Source organism: Tamandua tetradactyla, chromosome 1 (genome assembly GCF_023851605.1).
Source record: "Tamandua tetradactyla isolate mTamTet1 chromosome 1, mTamTet1.pri, whole genome shotgun sequence".
NCBI classification, from domain to species: Eukaryota; Metazoa; Chordata; class Mammalia; order Pilosa; family Myrmecophagidae; genus Tamandua; species Tamandua tetradactyla.
This window is the reverse complement of record NC_135327.1, coordinates 180,535,411-180,555,479: the sequence shown is the minus strand read 5'-3', so window position 1 is coordinate 180,555,479 and position 20,069 is coordinate 180,535,411. Positions and strand designations below refer to the sequence as shown.

Here is a 20,069-nt window from a genome sequence, read left to right as displayed (position 1 = left end):
CCTTATTTGGAAACAATAGGAGTCTTTGATATGGAATAGGACCATCTGGATCGATGCCATTGAAAATATTGAAACCTAAGATCTCTCTGGACATGTATAAATGGCCTGTTCTTCCTTGTTAAAAGATAGTACTCTTCCCTTGCTATTTCCTTTCAACATTAAAAAAAATTGTAGAGCTCCCCTCAACAAGCCTCCTATTTTGTCAAATCCATAAGAATAGATTCCATTGTTTATTTTATTCTACCCATGGACCACCAATTGACTTGCTTCTGAATTGTATGTAGGCACCCTTCACCTTGTCCTGAAGTATTTATCCAAATGCAACCAAAGATCTTAGCCAGCATGCAAATGTTTTCATGTTCTATCAGGAAATAGCATAAAGAAATTTATTTTCTTGTACCATTGCAATAAATAATTCAAGGTTGTTTTGTTGAATTTGTTATAGAATTCCAGTTTATTTATGATAGTTTTCATGGTAAGGTAAAGATATTTTATGTAACTTTTTAATTTATGAATTATAAACCAAAGAATAAAACCCCAGCAAAGTGGTAGAACACGGTGTGTCTGACTCTACAGGAAGATCTACACTTTGGTGGGTTCATTGGTATGAAAAGATTATTAGATCATTTGAGATGCAAGGAGGAGTAGATGTATTAAAAGCCCAAGTGAAGTTTTAAACACTTTTTCTAGATAGCAGATTTCTTTCTCTCTCTAAGGCATACTTTATATGGCAATATTACCTGGGCATTAATATGTGGAGTCAGGAGAGGCACAATCTGAGTACCTTGGCAAATATAAGTAAGACTCTTTCCTCATTGTCATATTATGGCAAATATGTCTAAGTTCATAAAAAAAGAAAATATAGTTAGTTCTACCAGCAGAAGGACAGTTCCTAAAATCCAGTCATTAAGGATTATGAATACTATCAGTTATTTCCTGTAATGGGTACCATCAGCAAAATTATATATTATATGAATTCACCAGAAAGCAATCATGATTTATAGTTGGAAACTGTGGTAATACAAACCCTATCTTTTAACACATATAGATCATTATAACTAATCTTCCCCCCCCCCCAGATCTACCTGCTTAATGAATTTTATCAGCATTAAAATTATAATTTTTATTGGTGAGGTTATTAATTGCAGGTTGATCAGAGATAAGGTAATTGACTTTCATGACTGAACATATCATAATTGTATCTGGTTGCATCATTAGGAAAGTCCTTTCATATAAGGAATCTCCCTGGTAGTTTAAGATGATGATGCTATGGCCTTATTTAATATAATACTAATTATCTGTATAAGGTGTTTTTTCCTAGAATCAGGATGGTCAGAAAAATATGAAATATAAGTATCATTGCTACAATAGTAAATGTAAATCAGTAGCCATTGTTATCAGTGCCCATCCTGATTCAAACGTCCTGGGTTAAGCAGTCTATTTCCATGAAGTCATCTGCTTCTGGAATGAAAAAGTCCTGGCAATCATGTCTTAGTCTTTTGATATAGTCTGGAAAGCTTGTGTTAACAATGTGAATTTATACTGAGAATCCAGTGCCTTAAAATTGTGACGTCTTTTCCTTAAACACATAAGCAATAAAATAATTTCAACTGGTTTCAAGTAAAGGCATTTTTTTTCTTATTTCAGCTGAAGCTGAAATGTCCTAGATTGCAGAAGAAAAAGCGACAAAGCTTTAGCTGTTCTGAATGAATTTTGTATAAACTTTATTTCAGAGGTACAATTTGACTGAAAAAACTCAAAGAACAAAAGAAAAAAGATCTTATCCCTCAACATTCTCGGTATTTATAATTCTTAAGTCATTTGGGTCTAAAGCACCTGACCTTATATCCCAATTTTCCTCTTTGATGATGCTGAACAAAATAGCCCTTAAAAATAAAAAAGTCAGCTAAAATTCAAGTAGTCAGGGCATCTGTGAGTACCATAATAGCAGATTTGGGCCAGCATTTAAAAATGGATAATTAGCAATCTGTCTCTTTTTGCTGTTCTGATTGCCCAGCCAAAATCTCTCTGTAACAGGTGTCTGTGGGAACTTGAACCATGAAGAAGACTCCATTGTTCTATTTATGTCCCTATATTAGATTATAACCTTGAGGCTGTGTTTTCCATGACTCTGCCAGACTAAAGTCCAGAACAATGCACATAGCTCATTACAACCAAGCTCATTTCCAAGAGTCCCACCACAATTCTGTATAAGCATGATTGCTGGTGCCTCAGCTATAGCTGGCCTGGTTGTTTGTTTCTGGTATCAGCTTGGCTCTCGACACTACAGTGGGTTGCATTTGTTTTGTTCCTGAAGCCAAAAGTGGCTTGAGGAATGATGAGGACCTTTTCAAGAGCACTGAAGTTATTCCTGAATATTTGGTGCCATTTCATTTTACCTTGAAGAGTCAGCGCATCAGCTTTATGAAGACCTGTCCTTTCTGTAAGCTGTTCCTGTCAAGCTGTTGCAACTCCCAGGTGCTGGAGATGGCAGGATTATTGCTGTCCACACAGCAGTAAACACATGGGCACAAAACCTGGCCCAGAACTTTAGTCCATGTATGCCGTAGAACTTGTGCATCCTCTTTTGGGGAAATAACATGGTCACTGACAGCAGTAGTCATAGAAAGAGCCATTATTTGGGGTGGGGTGGAATGTGTTAGGGGCCCCTGGGCCTCCCCTAGGTGATGATTTGCTGGGAGGACTTACAGGCCTCAGCACTTAATTGCATTCATGGTTATGATTTATCACAGTGAGAGGATATAATGCAAAATCAGCAAAGGAAAAGGTGCATGGGGAGAAGTCTGGAAGAAACCAGGTAAAAGCTTTCAAGAGTTCTCTCCCAGTAGAGTCACACAGGTTGTGCTGATACCTCTAGTAAAGAATTGTGACAACACATATGAAATGTCCTCTACCAGGAAGACTTAATAGAGGCTCACTACCCAGGGCTTTTGCTGGGTACTGGTCATCTAGGTGCGCTCTGCCTAGCATGTAGCCAAATCCCATGTTTCCAGAAGAAATCAAGTGTTCAGCAAAAGCTGCATTATTTGTACAAACAGTTTAGGCACTGTGAACTACTCTTATTTGTTCTGGGAATAAGGAAAGCCTTCTTGAAATCCACATTCCCAGATACTCTTTGCAAGCGGACCTCACTACTGATAGTAGTCTCAGGCTTGCTAGGTAACTCTTTTCTGCACAGGAAGTTATTAGTATTAAATTATCATTAACTTGGTGAGAATGGGGCATTGATGAAGAAAATTTTCAAGAATCAAGAGCTTTTGATGTTAAGAAAAGGGCATGTTTCTGACAGAAGTTGAGGCAAATGAGAAGGATTAGAGGAGGAATCCCAGAGCACAGAGCACTGAAACTGGTCTTATGTCCACAGATAGTAGTAGGCATTGAAGTGGAAGGAGAACTAGGTGGTATTAGGAAACCAAGAGAATAGAGAGGTTCATAAGGGAGGAAATTCTCAATAGTATGTAAAATGCTGCAGATAGGTGAGAATTATCAGGACACATAAAATAATGTTTAAGCTGATTTTTTAATTTAAAATTTTCTGTACATATCAAACAAGACAATCAACAAGTGCCTTAAATGGCTTTCCTAGCCATCACACCTTTCTAGTATTTTTTTTTTTATCATTACTCTGCCTATGTTTGTTTTGGTTTAGATTTTGCAGGCAGATAGAAATGGATGAGCTTTGGGAAAGCAAAGAAAATTTCCTGGGCATTACTCTATTCTTCTCTCTGGTAATCAAATAGGGACAGCAGCAGCCAAAAGGTACCTCTTCTTTTCGTGATGAAAACAGTAATTCTGTTTGTTCATTTAAGAGGATTATGTTTGTCAGGCCATTAATCTCATTGCTGCTTGCTGGTGAAAAGTAAAAATTGGAAAGCTGCATGTTTTGAATGCATACTTTTCAAAGGGATGATGAAAATATTTGAATTTGCTACTAGACCCTTGGACTTCTCCCAGACCCTGATTTCCAGATACCATCTCTCTGATATTTGAATTTTCTGTCTTTGGATTCCTGAATGTTAAAAGTTGTATAGAGCATCAGAGATAGGTGCATAGTCTTATATAGAATCATTAAACCAATAGTACCTTTTCCTTTGCTTATAATAAAAATACATCACAACTACACTTATTTAAAAAAAAAACTCTTCTTTTTTTGACTTACTTTGAGTAGTTGTTACTGTCTCCTCTCTTGCACTCTGGGTGATTCAGGAATAGGAAATTGATGCATGGCTTGAGGTGGAGAACATAGTGCTGAATATGGCATTTGCAGTCCCATTACCTGAAGTGATGAGTGACAATTCTGACCTTGGTTGCTTCTTTGTACAAAGAAGTGGAGGGCAAATGCACGTTATGATGGAAGTGATTTTAAATTCTCTATCTCTTGTCCTAATATCCCAGGGCTTCCAGCAAAAGTTCTCCTTCCACAGTAAAGAGATTGTGGCTATCAGCTGTTCCTGGTGCAAGCAGGCGGTAAGTTTTGGGTCTAAAGAAAGCAAGGTGGCCTCACATTTTATCAATTTAGGCTTAATGTTGTTGTCTGAGTTCCTGTCTCTAAGTGGATGGCTAGCCTGATTGAACTATTACTTCTGCCATTTAAGATTCTTGAAATAAGAAGGACTAAAACTATAGAGCCATAGGGTATATGAGCTGGAAGAATCTGTAGAGATAAATTACCTCCTTCATTTTACGTATTCTGAGGCATGGGATCATAGATTGAAAAGTCCTCCCCTCATTCTAGTCCTGGGACTAGGATGTGGTGGTGGGGGGAGGGCAGTATCAACCACGTTTCCACCTCTGCTACTCTAGGTCTTTGAGAGCTCTTCCTGTGGTAGAAAGCTGCTGTAAAGCAATGCATGATGTTAGCTGCTCCTCTCTCACAGGAATTGAGACATCTTGGTTCTTTTGTTTTTGATGCTGCTGATGTTTGTTATGGGGCCTGTATCCCTCTACAGGTGTGGATGTTGTGTATGGTTCTTGAAATGTAGCTCTTCCTTACATTTGAACGTATATATTCATTAGGATCCAATGGTGATTTCCCCATTTACTTATCTTCTCTATTATGTTCCCTTTTTCCATTTTTGAACATCTATCTCCTCTGTCTCATCCAGAGGCTGCATTTTCTTATTTATTTGCCCATGCACCTGTTCTTTTTCTTACCAGATGATGTATATTTTGATCCAGAGTTAGCAAACTACAGCCTGTGGGTCAAATCTGGCCTGCCATATGTTTTTTAATTAAAGGTTTATTGAAACACAGCCACATCTATTTGTTTACATATTGTCTGCAGCTGTTTTTGCATTTTGTATTGTCCGTGGCTGCTTCTGCTCTACAGCAGTCTAGTTGAGTTATTGTGACAGAGAATGCATAATCCACAAAGTCTAAAATATTTACTAGCTGGCTCTTTGTGGAAGAAGTTTGCTCACCTACTTTCATCTTTCAATCTACCAACTCTTTTGAACAAATGTGTACATTGCGATATATAGTCACCTGATTGCATAGCAGACCCAAAAAGAGAAGAAAGGCCTATAGTGCTTCAGTGAGGTTAAGGGTTTTCAGGAAGAGACCTCACCCCTCTATGCAAATCAAAATTAACTAGCCACGCAGGGCCATAAGTGAGGAGCAGATGCGTTTGGCTGAAACACACAAAATTGACATTTCTATATGTCAAATATATTTAAATTTTGACAATTCCGTAAGGATAAGCCTAACAATTTCTTTCACATAATTTCCCTAAGCCCCCACATGTCAGAAAAACCTACTGCTACTAAATATGGTTTCTGGTCTGGAAAGCTCAATTCTTGCTGTATTGCCATGTGTCATTTTTTATTTCTTGGCATTTACGACTCTTTTCAGGTAGTTGTTACATAAATAATTGTGCTTATATTCAAGAAAAATTTGTACAAATATAGGACTGTTCTAGTCCCTGAATAAAATATTGTGTCATCAAAGCGATATCTTTATCTGGGGAGAAGACCGCAGATTCTGTGTCCAGTGCTGCTACTTTCTCTCATGTGGTGAGAACCTAATTTGCAGGACAGCATCATTGGCAGTGTGTGCTCTGATGGGCTGATCTGCTCCTGCCCTGTGCAGCCATGATGCTTTGATAAGATGCTTTGCTATCCACAGTCAAGTAATTTGAGAGGTTAGTCTCACTTTACAGAAGGTGTGCACTCTTTTTCATTATCTACAGTCTGCTTGAAACTATGAAGGCTGAATTTTCACTGGATCATTGTGGCATAGCTTTGGCCAGTACCACGTTATCTTTGAGTTTTCTAATTTCCTACATTGTAGAGGCTGATTTTGCAAGAACTAAACACAAATTAAAGTGGTGATATGTTTTCATCGTGTAGAAAAGCTTCTAGGATATCTGATTTCATATGTGTGGCACTGCAGAATGAACAGTAGTTAGGAGCTGGGTTTCCGGCATTCAGGTTCTGACTCAACTAAATAAAAGTTTTGCAATCTTGGATTTATCACTTAGTCTACATAGATTAGAGATTATTCGGGTATAAATAGAGAGATTGAAATAGGCAGTTTCTAAAATTCCTATCATGTTAGAAATGGAATGGCCATGCATGTGGGGGTTTATTTGAATTGCTAAAACAAAAAATCGATTTTTTGAAAGAAGGCACAAATAACATTCATCTGGCATATTTAACTGTTCCCAGATCATAAATAATTGGTGGCAAAGGGAAATTATTAATAATTTTATTAATCAATGTCTTGTACTTATGTAATAAATTAACTTGTAATTAGCCACTGGATCATGGCAGATATCGAAGGCATGCAGAAACGAAGACAGAATCTATCTGATTTACATAGTATAATTAGGGTGATCATACTTGCCAGTTCTTCTGAGACAGTCCTAATTTACGCCTGTTGTTCATTGTAATTATTATCAGTGTTCCCTTTCACTCTTAAATTGTTTGAGTTAAGATGATAAATTGTATGATCACCTTAAGTATAATCCAAATAGAAACTGATATTCAATTTTAAAAAATCACTATGATTAAAAGTATAAGGCACTTTTGTAGAAAGTGGATTTTATGTTTATTAGGAAATAACTGCTACCATGAATCATTATCATTTTACAGCCACACAAAAGATGATTGAAAATGTGGTTGGCCCAAGGTCAATCACTGCTACAGTGGGGGTTAGTTAAACCCCTAACACTGAGGTATTGTTATGATCATTAGTCTCCATTTACTTCCTTCCTTTTAAAAACAAAAAACACTTTAGACTTGCCAAGTGTAATAGGGCCATTGTAATTTTTTAGAGAAAGAAGTTTGGGTTCATTTCCCTAAAGCAAACTTCACAGAAACAGTCCTTTTGTTCATTGTTGCCTTGTGGATAAGCAACTCTCTAGGAGTTGCTCTTTTCCTGGGTTCCCTAACGCAGAAGGACTACCTGGGCACAATTTACTTTGATGGATAGAAAAAAAAAAAAAGGCAGATGGTAGGCATTTCTACTTGTTTTCTTTTTGGACATTATCCCAAAATCAGCCAAGTTAGAATGTTTTAGCAGAACTTGCCGGACTAGATTGATCTCTTGTCAGTTGCTGTAAGTTTGTAAACTGGAATAAATTTAAAATCCGCTCTCTAGGCTTCTAGGATTGGTTGGTCATTGATGAGAAGCGTGTTTCCTCAGTGTGTGTGTGTGCGCACATGCAATGCATGTGTGCACAGTCATGTGTGCATGCACATTCATTTCTGTGTGCCTGTATATGTGTGCACATATGCATAAGTTTGTGTCTGTGTGTGCATGCACTTTTTCCTTCTTGCTGCCAGGCTGCCCTTTACCCAGAATTTATTGGCCTATTTTTTTTCTTCAGTTTCACAATAAGGTGACCTGCTTCATGCTGCATCACATTGAAGAACCCTGCTCCCTGGGGGCCCATGCTGCTGTTATTGTCCCACCCACTTGGATCATTAAGGTGAAGAAACCACAGGTAACTTCTGGGGACCCTGGTGCTGCCGAGCAAGTGCAGAGAAAAGTTTTTGCTTCTTGCTTCCTCCCACCCCCTGACTAGTCCTTGGGTTCCTGTGACCTCTGCTCACTCATTCCCATGGCCCGATGCGTAGCTTCCACAGATCATTCCATCAGCCCATCACTTAACTGTATTGGGCTCTCTCATGGAACCAGCCTCTCCACCCTAATAAAGTCAGAGTTCCAGAGCAGTAATGTTTTCTCCCTATTCAGTAATATTCTCTCTGATAAGAACTCTCCAGTGTTTCATTGAGTACTAGAGTTGGGTATAGCTAATTCTTATGTGGCTCTCTTCTCTTTCAGCCTGGACATTCCCAGGGAGTCACTTTGAGGGCAAGCTGTACAGACTTTTTTATTTGGTTAAGATTACCAAGGGTCAAGGCCTTCCTAAGTATGCAAGGCCTGCTTAGAGAGCAGCACTCTGTTCTTAAGGCAAAGTAGAATTTATCCTCTTAATACCTAATATCATTCTGTTTGTTCTTCCTTGTACTTTCTATCCCACGGAATGTCTAATACTCTGGGAAATTGTGGTAGTTTCTCAGCAAGATTATAGTCTTTGATAGAAAACTTTTCTAACTTTGAACTAGACATCCTAGATAGCTAGTTCCAGATAATGAAATGACATGCTTTTAATGCCACAGAAAGAGAGATTATACCACCCCCAGAGTTCAGGGACTTTAGGAAATCCCACTGAATATAATAGCTCTAAAAGATATGGAAGTCCTACTTCATATGGTCTCTAGACACATCATACAATTTATTCTCATTGACTCAGTTTTGTTTAAAAGCTAGTGGATCAGGGATTTTTTTTTTTTTTTTTACTGTGTGTTTTATGTAAAATTTAGACTCTATTGATGAGTAATGGTTAGCAATAACCTTTCCAAGTAATAATTCATGGAAGCCCTTGGGAGATCTTTTCCAGAGTCCAGTACAGTATCTATACCTTAAAATTCAGGAGGTCTAGTCCTTTCATTTTACATTTTAGAACCAAATGTCAAGATATGTTAAATGAGTTGACCAAGGTAACATGGCAAATTAGATTTAGTACTGTGGTCTGAAATTCAAGTTTATTCAAGTTTAGAGTTATTTTTAAATCTCTGACATTTCTAATTCTTTACTTCTTTTTTCTAAAATTCAGTAATCTTTTATGGACATTGTATTAAATGTTCATTCAGTTGAACCAATACCTTTTCATTGAAAACCTGGGTTGTTTTAGGAAGGCTACTAGGGATTTGCTATAACACGTGATCTCTGTTCTGAAAAACCATACAATCACCTTAAGGCAAAATCAGGCAGATCTTCAGGAAGGAGGTAGGTTTTATTCTGTTTTGAAAGGTGGGCAAGATTTAGATCAATGAAGAAGAGAGGGAGCACAGGCATCAGCAAAGGCACTGTGCCCAAAATTATATCATGGAACTTTGAGGCTAGTTTGAGTGAAATGTAAAGATTATATAGAAAGTACATGGTAAATTAGCATAAGATAGCTCAGGCCTGGCTATGGAAGAATTTTTGATACTTGTGAACTTTACCCTGAAGTAGCAAACTTCCTTTTAGTCAAAAGAGTATTAGAGTAAAAGTAATATGTTAGAAAGAAACAGAGAGTGTAGATGATGCAGTGGTATTAGATTTTGGAAGATTTGAGCTAGGCTAGTTAGGAAAATCAAAAGAGGATTCCACTTTGTTGAAAGTAAGTTTACTTTCCTAAGCTGTTTTTTTTTTTAAGAATTTCATTATGGGAAATTTCACTCATACAAGTAAGGAGAGAAGAATACATGCATTCTTCTATAGCCATCAACTTTTATGCCATTTTTGTTTCATCTATCATCTGCCACACCTTTTTTTGTTTAACATTTATTTGGAAATTCACATGCAATTGAAAGAAATAATTTTAAAAGATCCCATGTGCCCTTTATCCAGTTCCCTCCTTTTGTGAGTGGTAGCATCTCACAAAATTATGCATCACAACCAAGGTATTGACATTCATACAACCAAAATACAGAACATTTTAATCACCACAAGGATCCCTTATGTTGCCCTTTCATAGCACATCCATTTTCTTCCTGCCCTCAGCTACTCCTTAAACCCTGGCCACCGTTAATCTGTTCTGCATTTTTATAATTTTATCATTTCAAAATGTCATATTAAAGAAATCAACCATTATGAATTGGCTTTTTTTCATTCAGCATAATTCTCTAGAGATTCACCCATTTTGTTGCATGTATCAGTAATTTGTTCCTCTTTATTGCAAGTAGTATTTCCTGGTATGGGCAGACAATGATAATTGTTTTTTTTTAAACATTCAGCTTTTCAAGGACATCTGGATTGTCTTGAGGTTTTGGCTATTATGAATTAAGCTACTATAAAACATTTATGTATGGGTTTTTATGTGAACATAAATTTGCATTTCTTTGGAAAAATACCCAAGAGTACAATTGCTAGGTCATAGTAATTGCATTTTTAGTTTAATAAGGAACTGCCAAACTATTTTCTAGATTGGTTGAACCATTGTACATTCCCACCAGGAATGTATGAGTGATCCACTTTTTCTACAGTCTCCTCAGCCAGATGTTTTTAAATTTTAGCCATTTTGATAGATATATAGTGATAGCTTGTTGTGGTTTTAATTTTCATTTCTCTAATGGGTTAATAGTGTTGGATATCTTTTCATATTGCTTATTTGTCCTTTATTGACCCTCTTTGGTGAAATGTCTCTTTATGTCTTTTCCCATTAAACCTGTATATCAAATCGAGGAGAATCAATATATTTACCATGTTAAATCTTCCAATTCATGAACATGATATATTCTTTCATTTATTTATATCTTCTTTAATTTCTTTCATTAGTATTTTGTATTTAGTATAAAAATTCTGTATATATTTTATTAGATTCAACCTAAATAATTATTCAGGCAACATAAATAGTATTGAATTTTTCATTTCAATCTCCATGTATTTATTGCTAGTATAGAAATACATTTGATTGTCAAATATTTATTTTGTAGTATTAAACTTTGCTGAACTCACTTATATGTTGTTTTTTTTTGTAGATTTCTTGATATTCTCTACATACACAATCACATTGCCTACAAATAGAGACAGTTTTATTATTTATTCTTTTCTGATGTATAGGCCTTTATTTCATTTTCTTGTCTTATTGCCCTGGCTAGAACTTCCAGAACTATGTTGAATAAAAGTGGTGACAGCAGACATCTTTGCTTTGTTCTTAATCTACTAAGTAAAATGTTAGCTGTAGGTATTCTGTAGATGTTCTTTATCAAGTTGAGGAAATTACCTTCTCATGTTAATTTTTCTTGAGAGTTTTTAGTATGAATGGGTGTTAAATGTTATCAAGTGACTTTCTGTGTATCTATTAATAGGACCATGTGGTTTTTTCTTCCTTGGCCTTATAATATGGTAGCTTATATTGCTTAATTTTCAAATATGCATATTGTATTCTTTCACTTGGTCATGGTGTATAGTTCTTTTTATATATTGCTGAATTATACTTTCTAACATTTTTGTAAAGAAGTTTTTCGTCTATATTCCTGATGAATATCAGTCAGTTATATTCTTGGTGTTGATATCAGGATGTCAGCAGTGTCCAATAAATTGGAACATATTCTCTCTTCTTCTGTTTTCTGAGATTTTGTAGAATTCATGTTAAATTTTTTTTTTTTAAACATGGACAGGCACTGGGAATTGAATCCAGGTCCTCTGGCATGGCAGGCAAGCATTCTTGCCTGCTGAGCCACCGTGGCCCGCCCTCATGTTAAATTTTATGTAAACATTTGGTGAAATTCTTCAATGAAATTTTCTGGACCTGGATATTTCTCTTTTTTTTCTTTGAAGGGAGAGGGTGAATTTTTAAACTACCTTTCTAATTCCCTTTATAGTTACAAGGCTGCTCAAATTATCTACTTCATATTAGATGAGTTACAGTTGTTTGTGTTTTGTGAGGAATCCATCCATTTACACATTCAGATTTACATGTGTAAAGTTGTTCATACTATTCATGTTTTAGTCTCCTAGACTGCTCAAGCAAATATGATGAAATGGATTGGGTTAAACAATTTGAATTTATTTGCTCATGGTTGGAGGCTGGGAAAAAGTCCAAAACAAGGTGTCATCAATGTGATGCTCTCTTACTGCAGACTGTGGTGTTCTGAGGCTGGCTGCTGGCAATCATTGGTCCTTGGCTCCTCTGCAACATGGCAAAGTATATGGCAGCCTCTCCTGACCTCTCAGTTCTCTTTTGGGTCCCACTGAATTTCAGCTTCTTATTCCCATGGCTCTCTCTCTGTCTGAAGTTCTTTCCTCTTATAAAAGACTCCAGTAATAAAACTAAGTGCCATAATACTTCAGTGTGGACTGGGCCATAACTTAACTGAATTAACCTCATCAAAAGGTTCTATTTTCAATGGGTTTACACCCAAAGTTATGGATTATTTTAAGACCATTTTTTTTCTGGAGTACATATAGCTTCAAACAATCACTTCCCACTCTCTTGACCCCCAAATACATTCATTCCATCAAAACCTCCCCAAAGCCTTAAGTTGTTTCAGACTCAATGCCAAACACATAGCTCATCAAAATTGATTATGGATGGGGTCTATCTTGGGGCACCCTCTACCTGTGGATCTGTGAAACCTAGAGAACAAATTATCTGCTTCTAATGAACAATGGAGAGGCAGATATAGAATAAACATTTCCATTCCAGAAGGGAAAAAAATAGAAGGAGAACAGGGATCATTATTTGGGTACAGGGTCCCAAATAATTCTGAAATCCAGCAGGGCAAACTCCATTAGTTTTCAACATATGAAAGTCATCTATGAATTGATGCTTTGTTCTTTAAGCATAATCAAGTGACAGCCCTGCTGCTTACAAGAGCTTATACAGTAGCTAGGCTCTCCCTGAATGCTAAGGGAAGACTCTTTTCTCTCCAAGCACTGGGAGGGTGGTCAGATTCTCCACAATCCCCAGGGAAGAGGCACCAACCTCTCTGAGCAGTGAGGTGGCAACCAGACTCCTCTGCAATCCCCAGTACATAGGCCTTATCTTATTAAAACACTAGGTGGCAGCCAGGTTCTCTGTGAATGCTGGAGCACAAGTCCCTCTATCGTTGAGCTTTGGGGTGGCAGCATTCTTCCTGAACAATGAGGCATTAAGTCCACCCTCTCCAAGCACCAGAGGAGACTCACCCTTTCCATACACATGGGTGGGCCTGCTCTTTTAGCTTGAGAAGATTTATTTGGTCAAGACAACAGCTTCCATTGTTCTGCCCTTAAATCCATTTTTCCTTCAATTTGTTCCTTCTCTCTCCCTTTTAGTCCAGGCTGGCAGTGCTTCCATTCATACAAATTATACAAAAAACTTGTCGGCCATGAATATAGTTCACAGGGATCCAAATCATCAGAGAATAGAGTCTTCTATTAATCTTTCCTGCATAACTTCATTCCAATACTGACTTCCTCTGAAATGGCTAACTTGTTCCGTGTTTGGTAAAACCCTCACATGGAGCACCGTTCTCTGGGAATTGCTTTTTGGAAGCTCAGAATTCTCTCTCATTTCACTGTAAGCTGCAAGGTGAAACCAGGCTGTACTTTCCAAGTTCAAGCTTGTAAATCTCCTCAGCTCAATATCCAGTTCATTCCTTTCAAGTTTTGCCTTCCATCCAACATTGAAACTCAATTTTGCAAAGTTCCTTACCACCTTAAAAATAAGGTTTGGTGGGTGCATGGGTGGTTCAGTGGTAGAATGTTCACCTTCTGTGCAGGAGACCGGGGTTTGATTCCCGGACCATGCATCATCCCCACTCCACCCCCCCCCCCCCAAAAAAAAAACCCTCATGACCTTTTGGGTGGTGCAGTGGAGGCTCAGTGGCAGAATTCTCACCTGCCATGCTGGAGACCCAGTTCGATTCCTGGAACCTGCCCATATGAAATGAATAAAAAAAATAAGCTTTGCATTTCTCCCAGTTTCCAATACATTCATCACTTCCTTTTAAGACCTCATCAGAAATATCTTCAGCATCTATATTTATACCAACAGCCTCTTCAAAGCAATCTCGTTTTTCTATCAAACACCTCATGGTTCTTCCAGCCTCTATCTATTACCCAATTCCAAAGCCATTTCCACATTTTTGGTATTTTCAATAGTAGCCTCCCTCTCCTGGTACCAAAATCTGTTTTACTTTCCTGGGCTGCTCAAGCAAATACCATGAAATACCTCAGGTTAGACCATGGGAATTTAAGTGCTCATGATTTGAGGCTGAGAAAATGTTCAAATCAAGGCAATGCTTTATCCTGAGACTGGCATTCTGGGGCTGGCTGCTGATGTTCCTTGGTCCTTAGCTTATCACCTGGCAAGACACACAGCAGTGTCTTCTGGTCTCTCCCTTCTCTTCAGGGTTTCGTTAATGTTCAGCTTTTGGCTGCTCCTTCAGTGACTTTCTCTCTTAATTGTTTTAATTTCATTCTGCTTATAAAGTCTCCAGTAATAGGATTAAGACCCATCCTAATTGGGCTGGGCCACAACTTAGTTGAAATAACGTTGGGTTACCTACTAATAATGGGCTCCCACCCATAGGAATGGATTAGGTTTAAGAATGTGTTTTTTCTGGGACCCAAAACAGCTTCAAACCACCACAATTGTCTAATTTTTTTTTATATCAGAAAGGTCTATAGCTGTATCCTTGTTTCATTATTAATGTTAGTAATTTGTATCTCCTCTTTTTCTATTTGTCAGTCTTGCTAGAAATTTTTAAGTTTTATTGATCTTTTCAAAGGATCAGCTCCTTGTTTCATTGATTTTCTCTATCATCCGTAAGTTTATCAGAGTCTACTAGTGTTATCATTTCACCAATTAAAGTAAGGTATATAAACTTTAACTCACTTTATATCTCTTTAATATCCTCCACTTGTAATAAAAGGGCATTAAATATTTTATCTACATGTATTTAGAGCCACTTTACACAGTGTTATAATTTTTGTTTCAATCATTGAATGTGACTTTGAAAATTAAAGAAGAAAAATAAGCTATAATGTATTTACCAGTATTTTTGTTTACCACATTCTTTCTTCCTTACTGAAGTTCCAAGATTTCTTATTTTATTCTTACCTTTATGCATAGAGAACTTCCTTTAATCCTTCCTTTTGGTAGTTCTGCTGATAACAAATTCTTTTAATTTTCCTTCATCTGAAAATATCCTGATTTCTCCTTCATTCCTGAGAATATGTTACTGGATGTGGGATCCTGGGTTGACTTTATTTTCTTTCAGCACCTAAAAAGTGTTGTGCCATTTTGTTATTATACCATGAGCCATTAATTGTACACTTTGGATTATATGGTTTGTGAATAAAACTGTTTTAAATTTTTAGGGAAGTGTTGTACCACTTCCTTCTGGCCTCCATGGTTTTTGATGGGAAATTCACTATCATTTGAATTGTTTTTTCCTTATTGGTAAGGTGTCTTTCCTATCTCATGGCTTTAAGGATTTTTTCCTTTGGTTTTAGTTTTTAAAAGTTTGACTATGTTGTATCTTAGTGTGAGTTTCTTTAGGTTTATCTTGTTTTAGGATGACTCAAGTTCTTGAATCTGTAGGTGATTTTTTTTTTTTTTTTTTTTTTGCCAAATTTGGGGAGTTTTCAGCATTATCTTTTTAAGTACTTCTCCATCTCTTCCTTCTTACTCCTCTCCTTCCAGGACTCTGATGACTTGAGTGTCAAATCTTTATATTCTCACGTGTTCCTGAGGCTTTAATATTTTTTCAGTCTTTTTTTCTCTGTTGTTCAGTAAGGGCAATTCTATTATTCTGTTCAATCATTCTTTTCTCTGTACTTTCTATACTGTTTTTGAGTCTAACCATTCTGTTTTTTTGTTTTGTTTTGTTTTGTTTTTTGTCATGGGCAGGCTATAGGAATCGAACCTGTGTCTCTAGCTTGGCAGGCAAGAATTATCATTCTATTTTATATTTGGTTAAATTATAATTCAGTTCTAAAATTTCCATTTGTTTTTCTATTTTCTGTTTCATTGCTGAGACTTTCTGTTTCTTTGCTCAGACTGTTTTATGGTTTTTGTTACACATATTAATTATTGATTATTGAAGCATTTTTATGATGGCTGTTTTAAAATGTTTGTCACACTTCTGTCATTTTTGTTTTGGCATCTGTTGACTGCTTCAGTCAGTTTGATCTCTGTAGTTCTGGGTTTGATGAGTGATTTTTAATAAAACCTGGATATTTTAACAATTATGTTATGAGACGTAGGATCTTATCTCAACTTTCTGTTTTAGCTGGCTTCATTTGAAACTACTCTGGCAAGCAGGAGAAGGGTGTGTATGTATCACAATATGATTATTGCCAAGTGGGAGAAAAAGTCCAGGTTCTCCCCTCAGCCTCTACTTAGACCTGGAGGGAGGATAGCTCCTTGTAACTGCTGGGAGGAGGTGGGAGTTACAGCTCCCCACTAGGCCTCCGCTGGTAGCTGTCTGGCTACCAGTTAGGTTTAGTTTTTCATTAACAGTACTGTCTGGATGGTTCTCTATGGTTCTATGGCATTGCCTTAAAGGAACATAATATCAGGGTGTTTCACTCTTAGTGATGTTAGGATTGATCAGCGTGTACAGGAGTTTTCATCCACATTCATCTGTCATAGAGTTCTCCATCAATCTTTCACCTATTTTTCAATCCATTAAGGGTTATTGAGTAAACGTTTTGTTTCATTAAGGGTTGCAAAAGGGTGATTTCTCAATTTTACCCTTCCTTCTGAAACACTTAAGCTATGGTTTTTCTATAAAGAGACTTTTCCCTGATCTCCAGGAAATAGAGGACAAATGCTTGAGTCTTTCCCTTTATACATTTTCTGTATAATGAGTTGGTACCTTAGCAACACTTTTAGGAGTTACTCTTGCTTTTGGAGAGTATCATTATGACTATGTATATATATATATAGGACTTAACATTATGAATTTACATCAATATGAACTATGTATATATATATATATATAAAATGTGTTTCAATCCTGTCATCATTATCCTTATGTTGACATTTTTCCTATCTTTGGCCAGTTGGCTCTCCTTCAAAGTGGCATTTCTGTTTTATTATGAGCCATGGGTTTTTTTGTTTTGTTTTGTTTTTTGTTTTGGTTCATGAGCTGGGAATCAAACCTGGCTCTCCTGCATGGAAGGCGAGCATTCTACCACTGAACCACCTATGCACCCACCATGAGGTTTTTGATAACTCTTTGGTTTCAGGATGATATCATGCCCCAGGATCATCTTATATATATATATATATACATTTTTTTAAATTAATAAACCAATCAATATACGACATGGAAAGTCTTAATGTATGAACATTCCATACTTTGTGTGCAATCAGTGGCTCACAATATCATCACATAGTTGTATATTCATCACTATGATCATTTCTCAGAACATTTATATCACTCCGGAAAAAGAAATAAAGAGAAAAAGCTTATACGTACCATTCCCCTTACCCTTCCCCCTCATTGAACACTAATATTTCCCTCTACCTAATTTATTTTAACATTTGTTCCCTCTATTATTTGTTTATTTTTAATCTGTATTTTTTACTCATCTGCCCATACCATAGATAAAAGGAGCATTAGAACAAGGCTTTCACAATTACACAGTCACTTTGTGAAAGCTATATCATTATACAATCATTTTAAAGAAACGTGGCTACTGGGACACAGCTCTACAGTTTCAGGCACTTCCCTCTAGCCCCTGTAATACACCTTAAACTAAGAAGGGATTATCTATATAACACGTAAGAATAACCTCCAGGATCACCTCTCCACTCTATTTGAAATCTCTCAGCCACTGACACTTGTCTCATTTCTATCTTCCCCTTTTTGGTCAAGAAGGTTTTCTTAATCCCTTGATGCTGAGTCCCAGCTCGTTCTAGGATTTCTGTCACACACTGCCAGGGATGTTTACACCCCTGGGAGTCATGTCCCACATAGAGAGGGGGAGGGCAGTGAGTTTGCTTGTCGTGTTGGCTGAGAGAGAGAGGCCACATCTGAGCAACAAAAAAGGTTATCTGGAGGTGACCCTTAGGCCTAATTTTAAGTAGGCTTAGTCTATTCCTTACAGGGATAAGTTTCATATGAACAAACCTCAAGATTGAGGGCTTAGCCTATTGATTTTGTTGTTCTCACTGCTTGCGAAAATAAAGGCCTTCTCCAAATGGGGAAGTTGAATTTCTGCTCTTTCTCACCATTCCCCCAAGGGGACTTTGCACATACTTTTTTTTTTTTTTGCATGGGCAGGCACCAGGAATCGAACTTGGGTCTCCAGCATGGCAGGCAAGAACTCTACCTGCTGAGCCACCATGGTCCGCTCAGCACATACTTTTTTATTCACTGTTCAAATCACTCTGGGATTTATCAGGACCTCACGATGGACAAATCTACAAAATTTCATGCCCTACTCAAGGTTCCATGTACTTATGGTGTTCAGTTATATTAGGAGAAGTAGTAGTCAAACTATAAATTTTGTAGCAAATAAACGTTTTTTGCTTTAGCCTTACACATAAGTTAAAGTTTTAAAATATGAATTACCATCTATTTTCAACACCCTGCAATATTGACATTCCTTTGTTCTTCCTCATGAAAAAAACATTTTTTAATTTGTACATTTACTCATTCTTATTGTATACTCTAAGCATTCCTAGATTATACCATCTCAGTCTTTATCGTCCATCTTTCCTTCTGATTTCATTTGTGCCCCAGCCTTCCTCCCTCTATCATTCTCACATTCAGTTTCATTCAGTATACTAATATTATTGTATTACAGTTATGTAGTATTGTGCTATCCATTTCTGAAGTTTTTACAATCAGTCCTGTTGCACAATCTGTGTCCTTTCAGCTCCAATTACCTGATATCTATCCTTTTTCTATCTCCTGATGACCTCTGTTCTTAACCGGACTTTTCCAAATTCATTCATTAATGTCAGTTCATATCAATGAGACCATACAGTATTTGTTCTTTTGTTTCTGTCTAATCTCACTCAGCATAATGTCTTCAAGGTCCATTCATGTTGTTACATGCTTCATAACTTTATTCTGCCTTACAGCTGCATAATATTCCATTATACGTATATACCACAGCTTGTTTAGCCACTGATTTGTTGTTGGAAATTTGGTCTGTTTCCATTTCTTGGCAATTGTAAATAATTCTGCTATAAACTTTGGTGCACAAATGTCCATTTGTGTCCTTGCCCTCATGTCCTCTGAGTAGATACCTAGCAATGGTATTGCTGGATCTTATGGCAATTCTATACTTAGCTTCCTGAGGTCCCCCAAACTGCCTTCCACAGTGATTGTACCATTTTATATTCCCACCAACAGTGGAGAAGTGTGCCTCTTTCTCCACATCCTCTCTGGCACTTGTCATTTTCTGTTTTATTGATAATGGCCGTTTGTTGGGTGTAAGATGTATCTCATTGTGGTTTTGATTTACATTTCTCTAATAGCCAGGGAAGTTGAGCATCTCTTCATGTGTCTTTTGGCCATTTGTATTTCCTCTTCTGAGAAGTGTCTGTTCATGTCTTTTGCCCATTTTGTAATTGGGCTGGCTGTCTTTTTGTTGTTGAGTTGAGCAATCTCCTTATATATTCTGGATACTAGACCCTTATCTGATATATCATTTCCAAATATTGTCTCCTATTGTCTAGGCTGTCTTTTTACTTTCTAGACAAAGCTCTTTGATGCACAAAGGTGTTTAATTTTGAGGAGTTCCCATTTATTTATTTATTTCTTCAATGTTTGTGCTTTGGGTGTAAGATCTAGGAAACTGCCTCCTATTATAAGATTTATAAGATATTTCTGTGTATTTTCTTCTAAAAGTTTTATGGTCTTAGATCTAATGTTTAGGTCTTTGATCCATTTTGAATTAATTTTTGTTTAGGGTGTGAGATATGGATCCTCTTTCATTCTTTTGCATATGGCTATCCAGTTCTCTAGGCACCATTTATTGAAGAGACTGTTCTGTCCCAGGTGAGTTGGCTTGACTGCCTTATCAAAGATCAATTGTCCATAGAT

At 36.9% G+C, this 20,069-nt stretch overlaps 1 protein-coding gene across 1 annotated transcript in view; it reads left to right on the top strand.

Annotated features, from left to right (window-relative positions):
• Positions 1-20,069, top strand: part of DGKI (diacylglycerol kinase iota) — a 506,760-nt gene that overhangs the window by 225,938 nt on the left and 260,753 nt on the right. Inside the window, 2 exon segments of the mRNA XM_077143510.1 lie at positions 4,417-4,488; positions 7,850-7,966. Of these exon segments, the coding sequence (XP_076999625.1) occupies positions 4,417-4,488; positions 7,850-7,966 (189 nt within the window).